The 21,577-nt window shown below is 46.6% G+C and overlaps 1 protein-coding gene across 4 annotated transcripts in view; it reads left to right on the forward strand.

The window, feature by feature from the left end:
- Positions 1-14,566, forward strand: part of SNTB2 (syntrophin beta 2) — a 119,933-nt gene extending 105,367 nt beyond the window's left edge. Inside the window, exons 5-7 of one of the 4 annotated variants that reach the window (XM_051847241.3) lie at positions 356-552; positions 5,477-5,661; positions 7,515-14,566. In XM_051847241.3, coding sequence (XP_051703201.2) covers positions 356-552; positions 5,477-5,661; positions 7,515-7,607 — 475 coding nt within the window. In that variant the 3' untranslated portion in view covers positions 7,608-14,566. Of the gene's footprint in view, positions 1-355; positions 553-5,476; positions 5,662-7,514 lie in introns of those variants that run through there. The other 3 variants (XR_016225341.1, XR_016225340.1, XR_016225339.1) reach the window with 3 other exon arrangements.
- Positions 14,567-21,577: the final 7,011 nt, after the last annotated feature.

Raw genomic sequence — 21,577 nt, forward strand, 5'->3', positions numbered from 1 at the left:
TTGCCGTGCAGTGACCCACCCAGTTTTTCTCTCAGGAGCATATTTTTCCTCTGAAGTTATTATTTATAATTTGCTTATCACTTTCTAATCCAAATTATATCTTTTGGGATATGCATATCCTCTTGGGAGCATAAAAAACCCATGGGAAAGTCCATTCCAGTGTTCAGGGTGACTGTGACACAGCGGTTACTTTAGGAAAACACAGAATGGTAAAGACTGTAATCTTGCTTTGAAATATACTTACCCTGAAACCACAGATGACTTTTGTAAGTTGCTGCTGAACAGCGTGAATTTTCCTTTAGCATTTTCCTCTGCTGATGCCGTAACTACCTTTCTGCTCTGTCTGTGGCCCTAGGTTGGTTCACTCTGGCTCTGGATGTCGGTCCCCCTCACTTGGATCTGACCTTACATTTGCTACCAGGACAGGCTCTCGACAGGGCATTGAGATGCATCTCTTCAGAGTGGAGACACACCGGGATCTGTCCACCTGGACCAGGACACTTGTCCAGGGTTGTCACGCTGCGGCTGAGCTGATCAAGGAGGTCTCTCTAGGTAGAGATGCTGACATTTCATTTCTAACAGTAATTAAATGGAACTGTTATGCTTTAATTTAATTTAAAGTGAAACCATTGTCATGTGTGCCAGACTTAAAAATGTGCTAAAATATTGCTGCTAAAAGTGGTGATGATGGAAAGAAATCTGGTGTCTGTGTTTCACTGGCAGTTTTCTGCGCTTGGTAGGTGGCTGTCAGCACATTTATACCCACTCTGCACTGCACAGCAGTTTTCCAATTCATCATTTTAATCTGCATGTGACAGTGTAAGGGCTCATTTACCAAGTACCAGATGCATTGACTCTGGAGTTCAAATTTGGAATCTAAGTGTATTGGATAGACATCCTTAAAATGTGTACATCTGACAAGCTTATGGCTACAGGAAACTAAAGGAATTAGGAGTTTCTCTTCAAAAGTTTGAAAATGTATGCCTAATGCTTACTCAATGAGCATCTAAAAGGAAAAATCCTGGCAGCCTCTTACCATTGTGGCAGCGCCCTCTTGTGGCTGGTCTATGGATTTGGGCGTCTCATCCCCTATTCAATGTAGTATTTTTGTATTTGTGTACGCATATATATTTTTTTCATATTGCTTTTCATTTTAACAAGAACAGAGATCATTCACAATGAAGTAGCAGTTACAGGTTTGTTTGTTTTTTTTTTAAGATTTATGTATTTATTTGAAAGGCAGTCACAAAGAGAGGGGGAGATCTTTCATCAGCTGGTTCTTAAATTGCCGCAAAAAGCCAGGAGGCTGAAACAATCCAAGTCTCCTGTGTGGGTGGCAGGGGCCCAGGCACTTGGACCATCTTCCACTGCTTTCCCAGGAGCATTAGCAGGGAGCTGGATTAGACATGGATCAGCCAGGACTTGAACTGGTGCCCATATGGGATGCTGGCATTGCAACCAACAGATAAACCATTGTACCCCAAAGGCAGCCTCATAATTACAGTTTCTAACGTGGTTTTATTTACCTTGGCCATCTTGGTTGTAAATCAGTTTACTTACTTTTGCTCTCTTGTTTTCTATGTATTTTATTTTATAAATCTAGTTTTATAAAATTTATATTAAACAGAGGAAATGTTCCAAGAACAGCAAATTTGTGAGTTTTCTTTCTTTCTTTGTGCTACTTCTGTAGAACCACATGAGCAACATTTCCAGGAGATTCTTCTAAACCATGCAGAGACAGGCTTATTTCATTCTTTTTTTTTTTTTTTTTTTAAGATTTATTTATTTTTACTTGAAAGTCAGAGTTACACAGAGAGACAGAGAGAGAGAGAGAGGTCTTCTATCTGATGGTTCATTCCCCAGTTGGCCTCAACCACCGGAGCCGCACCAATCCGAAGCCAGGAGCCAGGAGCTTTCTCTGGGTCTCCCACGCAGGTGCAAGGACCAAGGACTTGGGCCATCTTCCACTGCTTTACCAGGCCACAGCAGAGAGCTGGACAGGAAGTGGAGCAGCCGGGTCTCGAACCGGCACCCATATGGGATGCTGGTGCTTCAGGCCAAGGTGTTAACCCGCTGCACCACAGCGCTGGCCCCTTCTTCTTCTTTTTCTTTTTTCTTTTTTTTTTTTTAAGATTTATTTATTTGGCCAGCACCTCGGCTCACTAGGCTAATCCTCCACCTTGCAGCGCCGGCACACCGGGTTCTAGTCCTGGTCGGGGTGCCGGATTCTTTCCCGGTTGCCCCTCTTCCAGGCCAGCTCTCTGCTGTGGCCCGGGAGTGCAGTGGAGGATGGCCCAAGTGCTTGGGCCCTGCACCCGCATGGGAGACCAGGAGAAGCACCTGGCTTCTGGCTTCGGATCGGCGTGGTGCACCGGCCGCAGCAGCCATTGGGGGGTGAACCAATGGAAAAGGAAGACCTTTCTCTCTGTCTCTCTCTCTCACTGTCCACTCTGCCTGTCAAAAAAATAAAAAAAATTTAAAAAAAGATTTATTTATTTGAAAGTCAGAGTTACACACAGAGAGAGGAGAGGCAGACAGAGAGGTCCTCCACCTGCTGGTTCATTTCCCAGTTGGCTGCAACGGCCAAAGCTATGCTGATCTGAAGCCAGGAACCAGGAGCTTCTTCCAGATCTCCCACGAGGGTGCAGGGACCCAAGGACTTGGACCGTCTTCCACTGCTCTCCCAGGCCATAGCAGAGAGCTGGATCGGAAATGGAGTAGCCAGGACTTGAGCCGGTGCCCATATGTGATGCAAGCATTGCAGGCGGCGGCTTTACCCACTATGCCACAGCGCTGGCCCCTAGTTTGCCTTAAATTTTTATTATTTTATTCTTTGTCTCTCATGGTGTACCTGGGTTTGATTCCTGGCTCTGGCTCCTGACTCCAGCTTCCTGCTAATGCAGACCCTTGAGAGGCAGCTCAAGCACTTGGGCCTTTGCCACCTTCATGGAAGACCTGGATCAAGTTTTAACTCCTGGATTTTGCCTGGCCCAGTTCTGGCTGATGTTGACATTTGGAGAATGAACCAGTAGACAGGAGCTTTCTCTCTCGGTGTTAGCAAGTATGTCTCTCAAATAAATAAATAAATATAAGTTTTTTAATTAAAAAATAAGTAATGGGGCTAGTGCTAGGGCTGTTGCTTGTGTTGCTGGCCTCCCATATTGAGTACTGGTTCAAGTCCCAGCTGTACCACTTCTGAGCCAGCTAGGAAGCTAATGTGCCTGAGAGGACAGCGAAAGATGGCCCAAGTGCTTAGGACCCTGTCCCCCATGTGGGAGACAGAAAGGAGTTCCTGGCTCCAGGCTTCAGCCTTGTCTAATCTTGGCTATTGTGGCCAGTTGAGGAGTGGACCAGCTGATGGAAGATCTATCTCTCTGTCTCTCTTTCCTTCTTCTCCCTCTCCTCCCCACATTCCCCCACCCACGGTCACCCTGTCTTTAAAATAAATATTTTTTTAAAGATTGATTTATTTTGGAAGAGTGACAAAGAGAGAGAGACAGAGAGAAGTCTTCCATCTGCTGATTCACTCCTCACATGGCCACAACAGGCCAAGCAAAGCCAGAAGCTTCATCCAGGTCTCCCTTGTGGGTGGCAGGGGCCCAAACACTTGGGCCATCTTCCACCACTTTTCCCAGGCCATTAGCAGGGAACTGGATTGGAAGTGGAGAGTAACCAGAACACAAATTGCTCCCATATGGGATGCTGGCATTGCACGCATCAGTTTTAGCCCCTATGCAACAACACTGACCTCATAAGTCTTTGTTGTTAAGATATGTTTATATATTTAGCCGGCGCCGTGGCTCAATAGGCTAATCCTCCACCTTACGGCGCCGGCACACCAGGTTCTAGTCCCGGTCGGGGCGCCGGATTCTGTCCCGGTTGCCCCTCTTCCAGGCCAGCTCTCTGCTATGGCCAGGGAGTGCAGTGGAGGATGGCCCAGGTGCTTGGGCCCTGCACCCCATGGGAGACCAGGAAAAGCACCTGGATCCTGGCTCCTGCCATCGGATCAGCACGGTGCGCCGGCTGCAGCGGCGGCCATTGGAGGGTGAACCAACGGCAAAGGAAGACCTTTCTCTCTCTGTCTCTCTCTCTCACTGTCCACTCTGCCTATCAAAAAATTAAAAAAAAAAAGATATGTTTATATATTTGAAAGGCAGAGAGAGAGAGAGAGAGATAGATCTTCAGTCCTCTGGTTCACTCCCAAAATGTCCACAATGGCTGAGTCTGGGGCAAGCCAAAGCCAGGAGCCTGGAACTCCATCCGGGTCTTCCACATGAGTGGCAGGGGCCCAGTGCCTGGTCCACCTTCTGCTGCTTTTCCAGGCACATGAGGGGCCAGCATTTTGGTACAGTGGGTTAAACCACTGCCTGCAGCATCAGCATCCCAAATGGACGCTGATTCGAGTACCAGCTACTCCACCTCCGATCCAGCTCCCTCCTAATGGACCTGGGAAAGTAGCAGAAGGTGTCGCAAGTATGGAGCCCCTGCCACCCACATGGGAGACCCAATTGGAATTCCAGCTGCTGGCTCAGCCTGGCCCAGCTCCAGCTGTTGGGGCCATTTGGAGTGTGAACCAGCAGATGGAAGATCTCTCTCTGTAACTCTACCTTTCAAATAAATAAAATAAATATTAAAAAAAAAAAAAAAAAGTGAAGTGACCAAGCTAGTTCAACTCTGATCCTTAAGTAATTTTAAGCTCAGCTCTCAAACAGCTATGCAGTAGCCAAGTCTCAGTGAGTCTCTCAGTTATAGCCCCTGTACGAGAAGAAATGTGACTCAGTTGTTAGTGAGACAGACTTCGCCATCTTGATAGAAGGCAGCTGCCAGTTCTGTGTCCTGTCAGTCCAGATGCTTCCTTTGAAAGGATTGACTGCTTGTCTTTTGCTCGGCGTTGCCCTTACCTTCAATTCACACTGTCTTTTTCCAAATAACAACCAAACCACAATCCTGAAAGACATCTCTGCCTTTGCTTCTTTGGTGGTTCCTTCTTCTTGCCAACTTGAATCCTTCTTCCTATTTCCCCTTCCCTATGCAGTTTTTCCTATTCTGTAGGGCCTATCTGAAGTCCCAACTCTTCGGGAAATTTTCCCTTGACTTTGGCCTTGTTCAGTTTGGCATTCAGTTGTATTCTACACATTCTACATTACACAGTTGGAATCTCACATTTATGCCTTTGTGTGGATGGAGTCCTTGAGGGCAAGGATCATCCCTCTTACCGCTCCAGTACCACATGCAGCTTATCCCTCCCCGCCTTGCCAGCATGAGTGCTCAAGTGAGGATTGACCTGAGTCTGTTGTCATTGTTATGGTCATTTCTGCCTCATCTCAGTCAAGATGTTGACTTCAGTAACCAACACAAAACTCATTTTAGGAGGCCCCAGATAGTTCTGAGATTGTCTAGGAAAGATCTTTTTTCACTTTGTGAAACCAGAAGCATCTCTTTCCACTTTGCCAATATTTTTCCTTGTCTTCAACAGGTTGCACATTAAATGGCCAAGAGGTAAGATTCACTGTCCACTATGAAAATGGGTTCACTATCTCCAGGGAAGATGCAGGCGCCAGCAGCATACTATACCGCTACCCCTTCGAGAGGCTGAAAATGTCTGCTGATGACGGCATCAGGAATCTGTATCTGGATTTCGGTGGCCCTGAGGGAGAACTGGTGAGTGTTTCTGAAAGACACGTTTGTACTAACAGACATTCTCTTCTCATTTCTTCTTATGTCTTACATAGAACATCATGATCCAGCATTTCTTCTGGATCCAGGAAATTCTTTTCGAGATGTCATTGAGTGTAGGTGTTTTGTTTAAAAAAAAAAAAAGTTTTGTTTTATTGTTAGGAAGAAAAAACAGCCCCTCAAGAAACAGGTTTTTATTTTAAAAGTAAGATGTAAAATAAGAAAGCTGGCAAACTGTAATAGATTCTTTCCATTGCTCTTATCAGCAGTTCGCTGGGCTGAGGGTTAAGAGTGATTGAGTGACTTGTCTGCTACAGAAGTCTGCCAATTAAGAGAAAGGAAACATCCACACAGCTATCAGCTTTTTTTTGACTCCCTTGTCCTTTAAAGGAAATATCAACAGAAAGTCACGATTCCTCCCAGAGGGACTAAAGCAATATATCAAGTATACTACAGAAATCATAAATTACGAAAAAAGAGAAGAAATACCTTACCTTTGTTACCAGTTTTGTCAGTATCTCCAGTCTTACCATACATGAAATCTTATGTCCACTGACAAAACCACTGGAGATGGGAACTTGACAACAGTAATGTAATTGAATCTCCAAATGAGAAAGCTATGGCTGACCATCTTACTATAGACAAGAGAGGTGGAGACACAGAGAAGTCTTCCATCCTCTGGTTCACTCCCCACATGGCCTCAATGGCCAGAGCTGGGGCTATCAAAAGCCAGGAGCCAGGAGCTTCTTCTGGGTCTCCCGTGTGAGTGCAGGGGCCCAAGCAGTTAGGCCGTCTTCCACTGCTTTCCCAGGCCATAAGCAGAGAGCTGGATTGGAAGAGGAGCAGCCAAGACACAAACCAGCACCCATATAGGATGCCAGCACTGCAGACAGTGCTTAACCACCGCACCGGCCCCTAAAAATCTGACTGTGAATGCTGAACCTTTAGGAGACTAAGGACAGACCATAGTGCAGGGCTTTTCAGCAGCCTGAGACATTAGTGAGAGGTAAATCCTTCTCTCTATTAAATTAGCCAGTTAGTACTATCGGTTGCCATTTAGCAAGCAAGGTGTTAGGTTATTTCTATTTGTACATTTTAACCCTGCTGTATATTTAATATATACAGTTTAGCAATAACTAGTGCTCTGTCACTTATGTTTCTAATTAATGTTTTCCTTTAAAAGGCATAATTTTAGCCTTTTCCTGGTTTATGTTATCAGTGCCAAGGGTGCATACAGCCTGACTCTAGCTCTCCCTGCTCGTGAGAGTGGCAGCTGTCAAGTTGGAGACCTGTGTTTAGGAAGGCATAGCTGTTCCTCCTAACAAGCCCCACCGACCATCATGCCCACCACAGATCTATCAAGAGGTTTCAGAAACCACGCCCACAGATGATCATGCTTCAGCTGCCTTCCCCAGGGAAATATAATTACAGATACAGTTAGTGGTCTCCACGTACAGTGTTCTTTGTTTCACATCTTCTGGTTCACTCCCCAAATGGCTCCAACAGCTAGGGCTGGGCCAGGCTGAACTGAAGAGCCCAGAACGCTGTCCATATCTCCCATGTGGGTGGCAAGGGTGCAGTTACTTAGACCATCTTCCACTGCTCTCCCAGGTGCACCAGCAGGGAGCTGGATCAGAAGTGGAGCAGCTAGGACTCGAACCAGTGCTCCGATATGGGATGCCAATATCACAGACAGTGGCCTAACCCGCTCACCAGAATGTTGGCCCTGGCACAGTCTTTTTGAAAGTTAGAACATCCATCTAAACTTGTTTATTTCAGATCTTTGCTTATTAAATTGTCTGTATAGGAGAGTGATAATTAATGTCCTTTCTTCACAGACCATGGACCTGCACTCCTGTCCAAAGCCGATTGTATTCGTGTTGCATACCTTCTTGTCGGCCAAAGTCACCCGCATGGGACTGCTTGTATGAGCAGCAAAAAAATCAGAAAAGAGCCTTGACTGTCAAAAGAAGTATTCTCACCTCAAAAAAGAAAAAAAAAGCACAAAAAGAAAGCTCTTTGCTCTCCCCTCCAGCACAGTGCCTTCCCACGGACCTGCAAATCGCTGCTGAACCATACTTCTCACAACCTACCTTGGCCAGATGACCCTGATGAGCTCCAGAACGAAGCTGTTGGTCCACTGTCTTGCAGCTGCTGTGTGATTAGGCTTGTTGCTCCTGTTGAAAAGAGTGGCTGTTGTTTTTCTTGTCAGGCACCATCAAGTAGCCAAGAGCTGTTTCCTTTTTCTGCTTCCTATAGGACCTCTTGTGGGCTTAGCCTTGAGCTCTTGGTGAGGACAAACTCTCCCTTCCTAGGTGCTAGTGCGCAGCGGCCCGTTGCCTCTCGGTCATTCCAGATAGGCCACAGGGTTCGTGGGAGTTCACTCTCCTCACCTGCTCCCTCCACCAAGGACGTCCTTGAGTCGCTTCCCCAAAGGGGTCTTCATCTGTCCTGGCTCTCACTTCATCCCACCCTGGCCATCACTTCCCACCTCCTCACCAGCTTTGCTGCTCGCACGTGCTAACATTAGGACTTAGATTTTGCAAAATTTGATTTGCCTTGCCTTCCACTCCTTTCTAGTGGTGACCAAGTTGAAAAGCAAGTTGGAAACTACTGCTTTAGAAGAAAAGTTTAGCTTGATTTAGGTTTTTCTGATTTAATCTTTGGTAGGAGCCAGGGTATCTTCCACGATTTATTTTAAAGAAATCCTCATTTTCGGCTAAGCCATTTCTTACTGCTGACCACATGTGCCTTTGGTTAGGGTGAGTGGAGCTTTATTAGTTACTCTTTCAGTAACTGGGTATCACTGCCATTCCAGGGAGACCCTCCCTTCTAGCTTGGAGAAACAGTCTTCGGGTGGGATTCCTTACTGGTGGGGAAGAGCCAGCTTGCTTGAAGAGCAGGCGTGGTGGGTGAAGCCAAATCCCAGCGCGGGGCATCACGGCGAGATGTTCTGAGCCCACGCGGCACCCTGGCCCTGGCCCTGCCTGCGGCAGCAGAGTGGCGCAGACAGACGGCTGCTGACTCAAGACCCCCTGTTGGCTTCTCTCTGGATGATCCACCTGCACTTTGCGAAGCTGTACCAGATGCGACTGTTAGGGGGCAGCAGCAATACAATTGCTGATTCTGTGGTATTGGACAATCACATGAGGCTTAGTTTTCCTAATTTTGAAGAAGGTATGTATCTGAAGAAATTTAAAATAGTGTAGTATCTGTATAAAATTTCAAGATTAGCACAAGTCCCTAGATCTGAAAGGAAAGATACTTTTGACTTGAATGCTCTCTCTGCCCTCTGAAGAAAGCTCTAGGAATTATTGCTGTTTACTTGATCTATCAGGGATGTCATAAGATGATGTGAGTACTGTTAGGGAGCAGATGTGAGTGGCACCCCAGTTGGGGTGGGGGCTGAGAAGATGTAGCTGTGTACACTAAACCTGAGCTGTTTGGTTTGTGTGCACACTGACAGGTGGGACGTGGGAGAGAGCAGACTCAGGAGCAGAGAGAGTTCTCTATCCGATGTCGGGGAGAGATGTGTGTTCTTCCCCGAGCTTCAGATAATTGTTAAAGCTCCAATGATGAATTATCTAGTTCACTTCAAAACTAGAAGTTAAAATCTAGACAAAAATTTGCCTTTTAAGAACTTTTTTGATTTGAAAATTCATAAACCTAAGATGGGTTCCATATGAGACAATTTGCAATTAAAGGAAGGAGAAAATGTCTCGAAGGTCCAGCTATGATATCTGGAAGCAGAATTTCAACAAATGATGCTGTCAGATAAGCCAGCTTGGACACTCCTTGCAGTGAGAGTATCGTTAATAAGAGGAGTCGGACAGTCCGTCCAGACTTCGGCAGCAGAGCCACTTGGCTGAGGCTTTCTGTGCTCAGGAGAAAGGCTAACACACTGGGACTTGCAGGGGAATCCTGAGCCGCCGCTCACTGGTGAGGTGGAGTCTGGAAGCCAGGTGTGGTTAAGCGGTGGGCCGGAGGGGCAGGGCGTATATGCTTCAGCTCGTTTTGCTGAGGTCCAGAGGTTTGTAATAACCTTTTGAGTCCTGGGAAATGGAAGTGTATGGGAGGTCTCTGTCCACTAGCAGCCCCAAGAGCAAGAGCCCAGCAGCTGCTTGCCTGCATCCGTGAACTGCTCTCCAGTCGAGGTGGCCAAGATTGTTCTTCAACTAGGTGTGGGGGGGGGGATTTTCAAGCCACAGACGAAGTGCTTTTTAGGAATGGGACACCTTGATAAATGTGTATTTTGTATTTCCCTGCCACAACATGGCATATTATTTTCAATATAATTTTCAAACGACAAGTAAAAATGATCATTTTTATATTTCACCTCTTTTATAGAAGCAGGTAACTTTTCATTTCTCTTTCATCTTGATTTAGGAGAATTGTCAGGGCCTTTCGGGCTCCTGTGTGTCCAGTGGAGAGGAGGCTGCAGAGTGTGCCCCCTGCAGGCAGACCACCTGCTGCCCCTCCCTCCAGACCAGGTGCTCGGCTGCTTCTCATACCACACAGGCGACACCAGCTGGTGTCTGAAAGGCTTCCTCCTCTTTCCTGGCCATTCTCTCCCCATAAAAAAGAAAAGAAAAGGCACAAAGTTTTCTTTCTCTGCAAAAGACAGATCCGTTCCTGAAGTCATCAAACAAACCTTGTCTGAAATTGACACAAGTTGAGAATCCCTTACCTGAATGCTTAGAACCAGAAGTGTTCCAGATCCTGGGAGTGTTCCAGACTGTGGGACACTCATATAGACTTCTCCAGCTGGGTGTTCCTAATTCAAAATCCAGCATGCTGATCACAAATGTTGGATTCCAGAGCATTTCAGATTAGAGGTGCCCGGTCTAAACCTGTTCTCTTATAGGAAGCAGTTCTTCAGTGGGTGTCTACACAGTGCTTATTGGGTAGTTGTGACTGTAAACTCGCCTGCGTAGTAGACAGAGTTTCAGGTTAAATATTGAGACATGCACAGGCAATCAGAAATGTTACTTTAAATGTCACCCACCTCTTTGAAAGCCCTGTTTTAGCACTTTTTTAGGCTGGGGAAAGTCTGATAGGGCCTGCGTTCCGCATCTGTACTCTCACTACAAATTCCCTCACTAAAAAATATTGCATGGCAGGGGAGATTTAAGTATTTATTTCTTTTTTTACCCATAGAAAATCGTTCAACCCATAAATGGCTAACATTGTTACTTGTTTGTTTTCTTAACTTCTCCTAAGCAGAATGGTAACACAGCTTTCTTCAGCTGATTAAATGCACTTAGCTGATAAACCAAAATTTATTCTTTAAAAAAAAAAATTACGCCGTGTGGAATCCGGACAAGATTATGTTTCTCCCGGAAACAGGTTTCACTATAAATGGTTTAATGGACAAGAGGTATAAGGTAAAGGTTGCGTCTTTAAAAATTCTTTGAGAAACTCTAGGTCCTCTTGTTTAATTTATATGCATGTGGGCATATTTGTTTTCAAAATCATGGAAAAGTCTGTCCGTATTTTTAATGCAAATTACTTTGTAAGCTGCTATGCAAATTCTCTTCCCTGCCTAGTTTAAGAGTTAAACGTTGTTGAAACTTTCAGGGAAGACCTGTAGACTCAAGCACTTTGCTCTTTTGTATTCTTATCTTGGACACTTGCTTTGGATTACGCTTCTATTATTTTCACTGGTTATAAGCTATTGATTGTACATAGTATCTCAGCTCTCCAAATACCCAGCATTTCCACATGGCCACTGTCCACAGCTGGTGCGTGAATGGAATGGCTGGTAGGAAAGCCAAAGCTCTTCTCAGTCCCTAATGAAGAAATCAAATGCCAGGTCTCTCTGGTCTCAAAGCAGATGGCTGTGGCCAGATCTGAATGTCTATGTAATGAAAAGAGACTTACTTACATTTGGGACTTTATCTGAACTTTAAGTTTAATTAGGCTATGGTCATATTCATTCTTTTTATGCACCTTTATATCAGGTATGACATTTTATGCCAGGTAGTATTAGTTACTCTACTTTGAATTTAGAAATCTCTCTCAGTTAGATCTCAGTTGTGGCTTTTCTTTTTCGTGTTGAAGGTGAAAGTAGAGGAATCTGCCATCTCCCGTGTGCTGTCTCTGTGCCCTTATTTTGACTGCTTGGTGGTAGAGTTTTGTTTCTTTTGTTTGTTTGTTTGTTTTGTTTTTACTTTAGAAACCAATAGCAGCAGTCGCCCTCCTTCCTCAGCTCTGTCTTGTGCTGTGTCGGGTGCATTGACACTCCATGGATGTGTGATGACAGACACCCGCTAAGATCATTATGCTGTGTATCGGGATCATGTATTTTTGAGCAGCATAGTTATTCCTGTGCTATAATGACATCAAGTTGAGTTTATTTTACACGAGGAGTAGACTGCCTAAGTGACTAGCTGAAACCCTTTTTCTGAAAACCAGAAACATCTGGCAGATTGATGACACCAGTTCATTCTGCTGTTAAAGGACAGAATTTCAAGTTAGGGAGAAGGTGCAATACATAGGCACGTAGTGCATCTGTTTTCCTGTCTTGTTTTTGACACTAGCTAAACTGCCACCTAGAAGAATGGTTACGTACCACAAAAGAACATTTCCACAAGATTACTTCTTTTGCTTCAAGACATAACATTTGAGCTCAATTTCTTACCACCTGTATTCTTCCTTTCCAGTTGAACTGGTGACTGAACCAAAGCACATTCCAGTTTTGTAAGTGAATCCACATACAATGTAAGGCATAACTCTGCCCTTTACAAAGCATTACTTGCTCTCCAGTACACATTTGATTACATTCAACAAAAATCTACCATATGAATTGTAACCCTTGGCTTGTCCTTTTAAAATAATATTGGTTAAAACCAAAAACCATCAATAGAGGAATGATACTTCATTGTAGTGTGAGATTGGGAGTCTTGGTTGGGTCTCTGATTTCTGAATACTGGAACGTCTTGTCTAGTTCCACAGTCTTTTTCCCTCCTGTGCTTGACTCGGCATATTCTAGTTTTCTAGTCCTCCTTCATCCCAGTCACTGTACACCCAGGAGCCTGATGACTCACTCCTTCTACACAGGGTCCTCTTTGAGGGCTTGGAGACATTAAAACTGCACAGCCAATTAATACCATTAATAATATACATCTTTCATCTAATAAGCACTTACTGAACAATACATCCTGAAGGGTCGAAAAGAAGGTTCCCGCCTCCAGGTAGCACAGGACCCATTATTTCCCAACCACACCATGCATGGTACGTCCATTCAGTGGGGACATACTTAATCACTGGGTATTTTTACCCGAGTGTATCTACAGTTCTTCTCTGGATCTGGAAAACTAGAAAATGTTTCAAGAGATCCTCAGGCTTTGATCCATGCCAACAGGAAGCCATTCCAACCACATGGACGTAGATTGGTCCTTTTCATTATACAGGATGTTTTTTTTCTTTAAGTGCAAAAGTAAATTCAGTTTGGAAAAGAAAAGAGTATCCTTAGTAAAATAAATCACAACAATAAAAAGTAGGCTCTATTGTCCAAAGTGGATCAATGAGAAAGTCTTTTTTAAACTAAAACAGCAAAACTAAATATGTTTCATCACACTCCCCCCGCCCCCATTTCTCCATTTTGCCAACTCATTTCCCCACTTACATGTAAGCATCTCATTTGTTCAGGTGGAGACTTTCTCCATTATCGAAAGATCAAAATGAAGATATTTAAAACTTAACAAAATTCTTTTGTTCTAGAACACTGGCACTCAAACTCAGTGAAAATGGCACCTGAAGAAAATGAGGGCACGATTTCATTTTCTGTAATTTTCACACAGCGCCAGCCCCTTTCTGCCCAGCTTGTCCTCCATTCATCACAAGGGTCAGGTCTCAGGCAACATCCTGAGTCATGCCCCGAGCCGCCTGAGCCGCCTGTGACTGGGACGGCGTGAGGAAGGAAGGCCGTCACACGGGCTCCTTTCCCTTTGTCTTCAAGCTTCCTGGTGTTGGGCACAAACACTAGGCCATGCCTCAGGGTCTTGGTCGTGGTCTGGTCTTTACACCTACCCTTTGACAACCAGGTGCTAATGATTGTGTATTAATGAAACCAGCCCTTACCTAGCCTCACGTGAGTGTCTCTGCTGTGGTTGCAAGGAGCCTTTCCTTCCATTTTGGTCATGTCCAAGTGGGTTTCAGTTACTTCTCCTCCCCTGTGCTTTGTGAATTAATAGAACGAGTTTCAGGTTTGCACGGTCCTCAGCGCAAATCTGCTATATCGTAGGAGCCGGTTTCAGACCTCTTCCTCCAGCGCAGGGCCCTGTTCTGTGTTTACAGTCTGTCAGATGAGTTCAGTGTTACAGGTCCTTGGTGCCCAAAGAACTTGTTTCCTGTTTGGTACCAGACCCAAGGTCTCTGAGAAGACAGTGTGGGAAACCACTACCTAAGAGGCCCACGTTGGCTTACCTGTGCACACCCTGGTAATACCCACCTGTATGTGTTCTTTCCCACTCTGCTTTCATATGTGTGACGTATGAGGACTTAGAAAGCTGGAATAATACTCCTGCAAATAATTAAAGTTTCGAACCTGGTTTTTTTTTCTTTCTTTTCTTTAAAGAATCTTGATTTTAAACAAGACTTCTCTTTAAATCTTATTTAAAATTTAAGTCTCAGATCTATCTTCTGGCTACCAAATCAAAAACCCATGGCATAAAACAGGGCAGTATTTCTGTTCTTAATTTTTTAAAAAAGCTTTATGTATACTCTATAAATATAAACGCATAGACAACACTTCCCCTTGAGTTGCACATCCACATATAGCATTGTACATTACAATGAAACTTTGTAACTTAAGGGTACTATATATATAAATGCACATATACCTTTGTAACCTTTATACTGTAAATAAAAAATTGCTTTTAGACTTGTATTTTTTGTTGTTTTCTTTCTAATGTTGAAATAGTTTCAAATCTACAGCAAATTTTCAAACAATACAAAGAACTCCTTTATCTCCACGCAAATTTCCCAGTGTGTTAGCATTTTACTACATTTGGGCCATTACCCTGTCTTGTCTTTTTTTTTTAATTAAAGATTTATTTATTTATTTTGAAAGTCGGAGTAAGAGATCAGATCCACTGTTTCACTCCCCAGATGCCCACAACAGCCAGCCCTGGGCCAGGCCACTGCAAGGAGCTTCATCCTTTTGTCCACATGGGTGCAGGGGCCCAAGCACGAGGAGCAGCCAGGACACGAATGTGTCCATGTGCCCATGTGGGATGCCGGCATCGCAGGCAGAGGCTTAACCCGCTACACCACACGCTAGCCCCTGTCTTTTTTTTTTTTTTTTTTTTTTTGACAAGATACTCCTAGCATCCATAAATTCTCTAGTGCATACCTACAAAACACAGGAGCACCCGTGTGTTGCCTCCCCAGTCCTCTCAGCAGAAAAATCAACACAGGTCCCACGCTACCATCCCCTCCATAGACCCCCATAGACTGGCGTTTGCTGCCAGTCACCCACAGTTGTCTCCCTTTCCGTTCTGGCCCCGGATTCTGTGCAGCACCAGGTGGCGCTTTGGTTGTCACGTCTCTTCAGTCTGGAGCAGTTCCCCGTCCTCGGGCTGTCGCTCACATGCCTGAGAGTCCCGGGGACCCAGATCTCTTTACAGGATAACCCTCCACGGGGCCCATCCCGTGCCGCCGCGGGACCTGCCCGAGTCCCATCTTGTCCCATCTTGTCGGTAGCAATGCCACAGAAGTGAGCCACGCTCTTCCCAGAGCATCAGCAGGCGCGCGGTGTCGGCCCGGACCACCATGGTGATGTTAACCTCGATCAGCTCGTCAAGTCAGTGCCTGCCATTTTCCCTTTAGGCTTTGACTAGCGTTTGTGGGGAGATACTCAGTTAAGCCATTGTTCTGTTTTTCATCAAACTACCTCCACCAGCATTATTGTCCAGTAATAACTCGCCTGTATGATCTCCCACGACAGTGGTTGCCAAAGGTGATCAGTATTCCTTCGGCACTGATTAGCTGACATTGTACAACATAGGCAATAGCTTCCCCTTCTCCACTGTTGGGTGTGACTGACTGATTGAGGCTCCTGGATCCCTGTTTTTGTTTGTTTTAAGACATTTATTTGAGGCCGGCGCCGCGGCTCACTAGGCTAATCCTCCACCTGCAGCACCGGCACACCGGGTTCTAGTCCCGGTCGGGGAGCCGGACTCTGTCCCGGTTTCCCCTCTTCCAGGCCAGCTCTCTGCTGTGGCCAGGGAGTGCAGTGGAGGATGGCCCAAGTGCTTGGGCCCTGCACCCCATGGGAGACCAGGATAAGTTCCTGGCTCCTGCCATGGGATCAGCGCAGTGCGCCGGCCGCAGCGGCCATTGGAGGGTGAACCAACGGCAAAGGAAGACCTTTCTCTCTCTCTCTCTCTCTCACTGTCCACTCTGCCTGTCAAAAAAAAAAAAAATTATTTGAAAGATAGAGGCAGAGAGAGAGAGGTCTTCCATCCACTGGTTCACAGATGGCCACAGTGGCTGGAGCTGCGCCGATGCGGAGCCAGGAGCCAGGAGCTTCTTCCAAGATCCTACTTTTTTATTAAAAGTTTTAACCGAATGCTTATTTTGATGTCCAGATTGTTCAGTGGGAACCCCTCTGAACCAGTCACTGTGTCCTTTTGCTGTGTCCCCAGCATTCTTGAGATTTTGGGTTTTTTTTTTCTGGCACAGTAAAGGCTCCTTTGTACTTCCTGCCCCGGCCCCGGAGCAGTGATTGCCACCAAGCTCTGAGAATCTGTAGTGCAGAATGAAGTCTGGGTGCTGAGTGTGCTCGTTACCACGTGCATCCATTTGTATTTCTGTATCGTGTATTTGAAAGCTGTGGGTTCATACGGATGCTTCTAATACATGAAGGCCCTTTCAAACTCCCCCTTTCTGTGTTTGTAAATCCCTCATCAAATAGTGAGTGACTTTTTTTGTCTGTTCTACTTAATATGACTGATTTAATTCTGTAATTAATACACAGTTATTCTTAAGTGTTGAAATTTAACTGAAATGTGATCCCTGTTAAACATAAGAGTAGGAATAAGAGAGGGAAGAGATATATAATTTGGGACATGCTCAAGCTGACTTGCCCCAAATGGTAGAGTTAGAAACATACCAGGGGACTCCAATTTAATCCCATCAAGGTGGCATGTACCAATGCCATCTCACTAGTCCAAGTGATCAATTTCAGTTCGCAATTGATCATAATGAAAGGACTAAGAGTCAAAGGGAGCACATAAGCAAGTCTAGTACCTGCTAACACTAACCGATAGAATAAATAAAGGGGAGAGTGATCCAACATGGGAAGTGAGATACTCAGCAGACTCATAGAATGGCAGATGCCCTAAATAGCACTCTGGCCTCAGAATCAGCCCTAAAGGCATTCGGAGCTGGCTGAAAAGCCCATGAGAGTATTTCAGGCATGGAAAGCCAAGACACTCTGGCAAAAGATCTCTGTGAGTGAGATCTCAGTGGAAAGAACAGGTCTTCAAAGAAGGAGGTACCTTTCTCTGAAGGGAGGAGAGAACCTCCACTTTGACTATGACCTTGTCTAAACAAGATAAGAGTCGGAGAACTCAAGGGGCTTCCATAGCCTTGGAAACTCATGACTGGAGCATAGGGAGATTACTGATGCCATAGACAGGAGTGTCAATTGGTAAAATCAACAACAGGAGTCACTGTGCACTTACTCCTCATGTAGGATCTCTGTCCTTAATGTGCTGTGCATTGAGATTTAATGCTATAACGAGTACTCAAATAATATATTTCACTTTGTGTTTCTATGGGGGTGCAAACTGTTGAAATCTTTACTTAATGCATACTAAACTGATCCTCTGTAAAAAAAAAAAAAAAAAAAAAAAAAAAAAAAAAAAAGAAAAGAAAAGAAAAGAAACTATCAACTCCCAACTTGACTCTCACTGGGATTAAACATGACAATAGGTCTGATCTGATTTCATCATCATTAAAAAAAATCATCTATTATTTTTCACTTTATGTTTCTGTGTGGGAGCAAACTGTTGAAATCCTTACTTAATGTATACTAAGCTGATCTTCTGTATATTAAGATAATCGAAAATGAATCTTGATGTGAATGGAAGGGGAGAGGGAGTGGGAAAGGGGAGGGTTGTGGGTGGGAGGGACGGTATGGGGGGGAAGCCATAGTAATCCATTATTCGTACTTTGGAAACGTATATTCATTAAATAAAAGTTAAAAAAAAAAAATAGTGAGTGACCCCACTCCCTTATTCTCAATACGCTGCCTTACTTGCTCATGTAACACCCAAACCAGTGACCCCCCAGCTCCCTCGCACTCCACCCCCGCCCCCACCACGTGTGCGCTCCTGCCGCCCCTGTATGGCACCCCTTCCCTCACACCTCTGCCTCAGACACTGACGTCACTGCAGTGGGCGGGAAGGAGAGGACTAAGGGAGGAAGGGAGCTGGGAGGGGGAGCCGCCTGCGTGTTTCTTACCCCTGGGTTTTTCTCATCAGAGACACTTGTGGGCGAGAGGATCGCCTGCCTCTTGTGCCATTTTGAAGCAGAGTCAGAACTACCCCACTCTTAAAAACTTGCTTGGGGGGCGGCATTGTGGCATAGCAGGTGACGCCGCCATTTGCAATGCCGGCATCCCATAGGGGTGCCAGTTCCTGTCTCGGCTGCTCCACCTCCAATCCTGCTCCCTGCTCGTGGCCTGAGAAAAGCAGCAGAAGGTGGGCCCAAGTGCTCGGGCCTCTACTGCCTACGTAGGAGACCTGGAAGAGGCTCCTGGCTTCTGACTTCAGCCTGGCCCAGCGCTGGCCTTTGTGGCCATTTGGGGAGTGAACCGGTAGATGGAAGATGTCTCTCTCTCTCTCTCTCTCTCTCTCTCTCTGTCTCTTCCTCTCTGTAATTCTGACTTTCAAATAAGTAAATAAATATTCTTAAAAAAAAAGATTGGGGTGTCAGTATGGCTGGTGTCTTCTGAGGTCTTTCTCCTGGACTTGTAGATGGCCGTCCCCTCGCTGTGTCCTCACCTGGTCTTTCCCGTGTGCATGCGCCCCTGGTATCTATGGGACAGAGAGACTAGAGTAAGGTCTGCTCCAAAAGGTCTCATTTTTAAGTAATCCCATCTTTTTTGACAGGCAGAGTGGACAGTGAGAGAGAGAGACAGAGAGAAAGGTCTTCCTTTGCCGTTGGTTCACCCTCCAATGGCTGCCGTGGCCGGCGCGATGCAGTCGGTGCATCGCACTGATCCGAAGGCAGGAGCCAGGTGCTTTTCCTGGTCTCCCATGGGGTGCAGGGCCCAAGCACCTGGGCCATCCTCCACTGCCCTCCCGGGCCACAGCAGAGAGCTGGCCTGGAAGAGGGGCAACCGGGACAGAATCCGGCGCCCCGACCGGGACTAGAACCCGGTGTGCCGGCGCCACAGGCAGAGGATTAGCCTAGTGAGCCACGGCAACGGCCGGGGTTCTGGGTTTCAACATGGGAATTTCCTCTCCATGACAAGGGCTGGGTTTGAGATTTACTGGCTGTGTTGTCTTTTCTTTGTTCTGCCCACCCAGCCATCTCTGACTTCCAGGTTTCCCACGTGTGTGCGGAGGGGCCCGAGCACTTGAGCCATCTTCTGCTGCTTTTCCCAGTCACATTAACAGGGAGCTGGATCGGAAGTGGAGCAGCTGGATGCAAACTGGCATCTGTACGGGATGCTGGCACTGCAGACAGTGGTTAACCTGGTGCCCCACAGCACAGGCCCCCACACTCCAATCTTGAAGTATTAGCTCCCAGAACCGAGAGAAAAGAAATTTCTGCTGTTTGAGCCACTTGGTCTGTGGTATTTTGTCATGGTAGCCTGAGCAAGCCCACACAGCCACCTCTCATGATAGGATGTGTGTGTGTGTGTGTGTGTGAAGATCTATGTATTTATTTATTTTGACAGGCAGAGTTAGAGAGACAGAGAGAAAGGTCTTCCTTCCTTTGGTTCACCCCCAAAGTGACTGCTACGGCTGGCACACTGCGCTGATCCGAAGCCAGGAGCCAGGTGTTTCCTCCTGGTCTCCCATGGGGTGCAGGGCCCAAGCACTTGGGCCATCCTCCACTGCCTTCCCGGGCCACAGCAGAGAGCTGGCCTGGAAGAGGGGCAACCGGGACAGAATCCGGCGCCCCGACCGGGACTAGAACCGGGTGTGCTGGCGCCGCAAGGCGGAGGATTAGCCTAGTGAGCCGCGGCGCCGGCTGATTTATGTATTTATTTGAAAGGCAGAATGATACAGAAAGATGGAAAGACACACACACACACACACAGATCTTTCCTCTGCTGGGTCACTACCCAAATGACAAGCCGGGAGCCAGGAACTCTATCTTGGTCTCTCATGTGGCGGCAGGAATCCAAGGACTTGGGCCATCCTCAGCTGCTCTCTCAGGGCACAACTGCAGGAAGCTGAGTTGGAAGCAGAGCAGCCATGTCTTTTTTTTTTTTTTTTTTTTTTGACAGGCAGAGTGGACAGTGAGAGAGAGAGACAGAGAGAAAGGTCTTCCTTTGCCGTTGGTTAACCCTCCAATGGCCGCCGCGGCCGGCGCGCTGCGGCCGGCGCACCGCGCTGATCCGATGGCAGGAGCCAGGAGCCAGGTGCTTTTCCTGGTCTCCCATGGGGTGCAGGGCCCAAGCACCTGGGCCATCCTCCACTGCCCTCCCGGGCCACAGCAGAGAGCTGGCCTGGAAGAGGGGCAACCGGGACAGAATCCAGCGCCCCAACCGGGACTAGAACCCGGTGTGCCGGCACCGCTAGGCGGAGGATTAGCCTAGTGAGCCGCGGCGCAGGCCAGCAGCCATGTCTTGAACCAGCACTCTGAGATGGGCGCTGGAGTCATAAGTGTCAGCTTAATCCACTGCACCACAACACAGGCCCTACCCACTGACTCCTTTTCCTTATCTCTCTAATATGCAACAAGCATTTTGAGATATAGTTGTGTGAATTTATGGCAAACAGGGTAATATTTCAATACATGTATACCACACGTGATAATGAAACCAAGTAACTGGCAATCCACCTCCTCAAACATTTACCATTTCTTTGTGTTGGGAACATTCATTTTTTTAAAAATATTTATTTTATTTATTTGAAAGAGAGAGAGAGGTAGAGACAGAGAGAGGTTTTCCATCTGCTGGTTCACTCTCCAGATGGCCACTACGGCGGGAGCTGAGCCAATCCAAAGCCAGGAGCCAGGTGATTCTTCCAGGTCTCCCATGTTGGTGCAGGGGCCCAAACAGTTGGGCCATCTGCTGCTGCTTTCCCAGGCCATAGCAGAGAGCTGGATTGGAAGTGGAGCAGCCGGGTCTCGAACCAGCACCCATATGGGATGTTGGCGCTTCAGGCCAGGGCTTTAACCTGCTGCGCCACCCGGCCCCTATCATTATGTTCTTAGACTTGTATCTAGCAATCATATTGAATCTGTTAAAAACTAAAATTAAAATTTTCAATGTCAAAATTTAAAAAAAAATGAGCCTTCGCGTCTCCGGCATGCTAATTTTTACCAAGCACTGAGCCCCCAGTGTGAGGCACACTATTTAATTAGCAGCCTCAATCATTGCCGCTAAAGCTACAGAAGGTAGGTACTAACTTAATCGGATCGTTAAACATCAGGAAGCCAAAGTTTCCTGGGAAGTCAGGTTTACTGACCGAGTAAAACAGCCCTACAGCCTCTAACTTAATGCCAGTGGGATCCAGGATTTCCCAATGCTATTCGGCCCGCCCCTCGCCCTCGCCCTCGCCCCGCCCCTCGCCCCGCCCCTCGCCCTCGCCCCGCCCCTCGTGCGTCCCCGCGCTGGCCCCGGCCTCCCGGCGGCCGCAGGGAGCGGTGCCTGCAGTGCCGGCCGTGGCCGCCGGGGGCAGCCGCGCGGCTCAGGCCCGACCGCTCTGGGCCG

Source organism: Oryctolagus cuniculus, chromosome 18, assembly GCF_051225735.1.
Source record: "Oryctolagus cuniculus isolate XC-2025 breed Fujian yellow rabbit chromosome 18, ASM5122573v1, whole genome shotgun sequence".
In the NCBI taxonomy this organism is placed as follows: Eukaryota; Metazoa; Chordata; class Mammalia; order Lagomorpha; family Leporidae; genus Oryctolagus; species Oryctolagus cuniculus.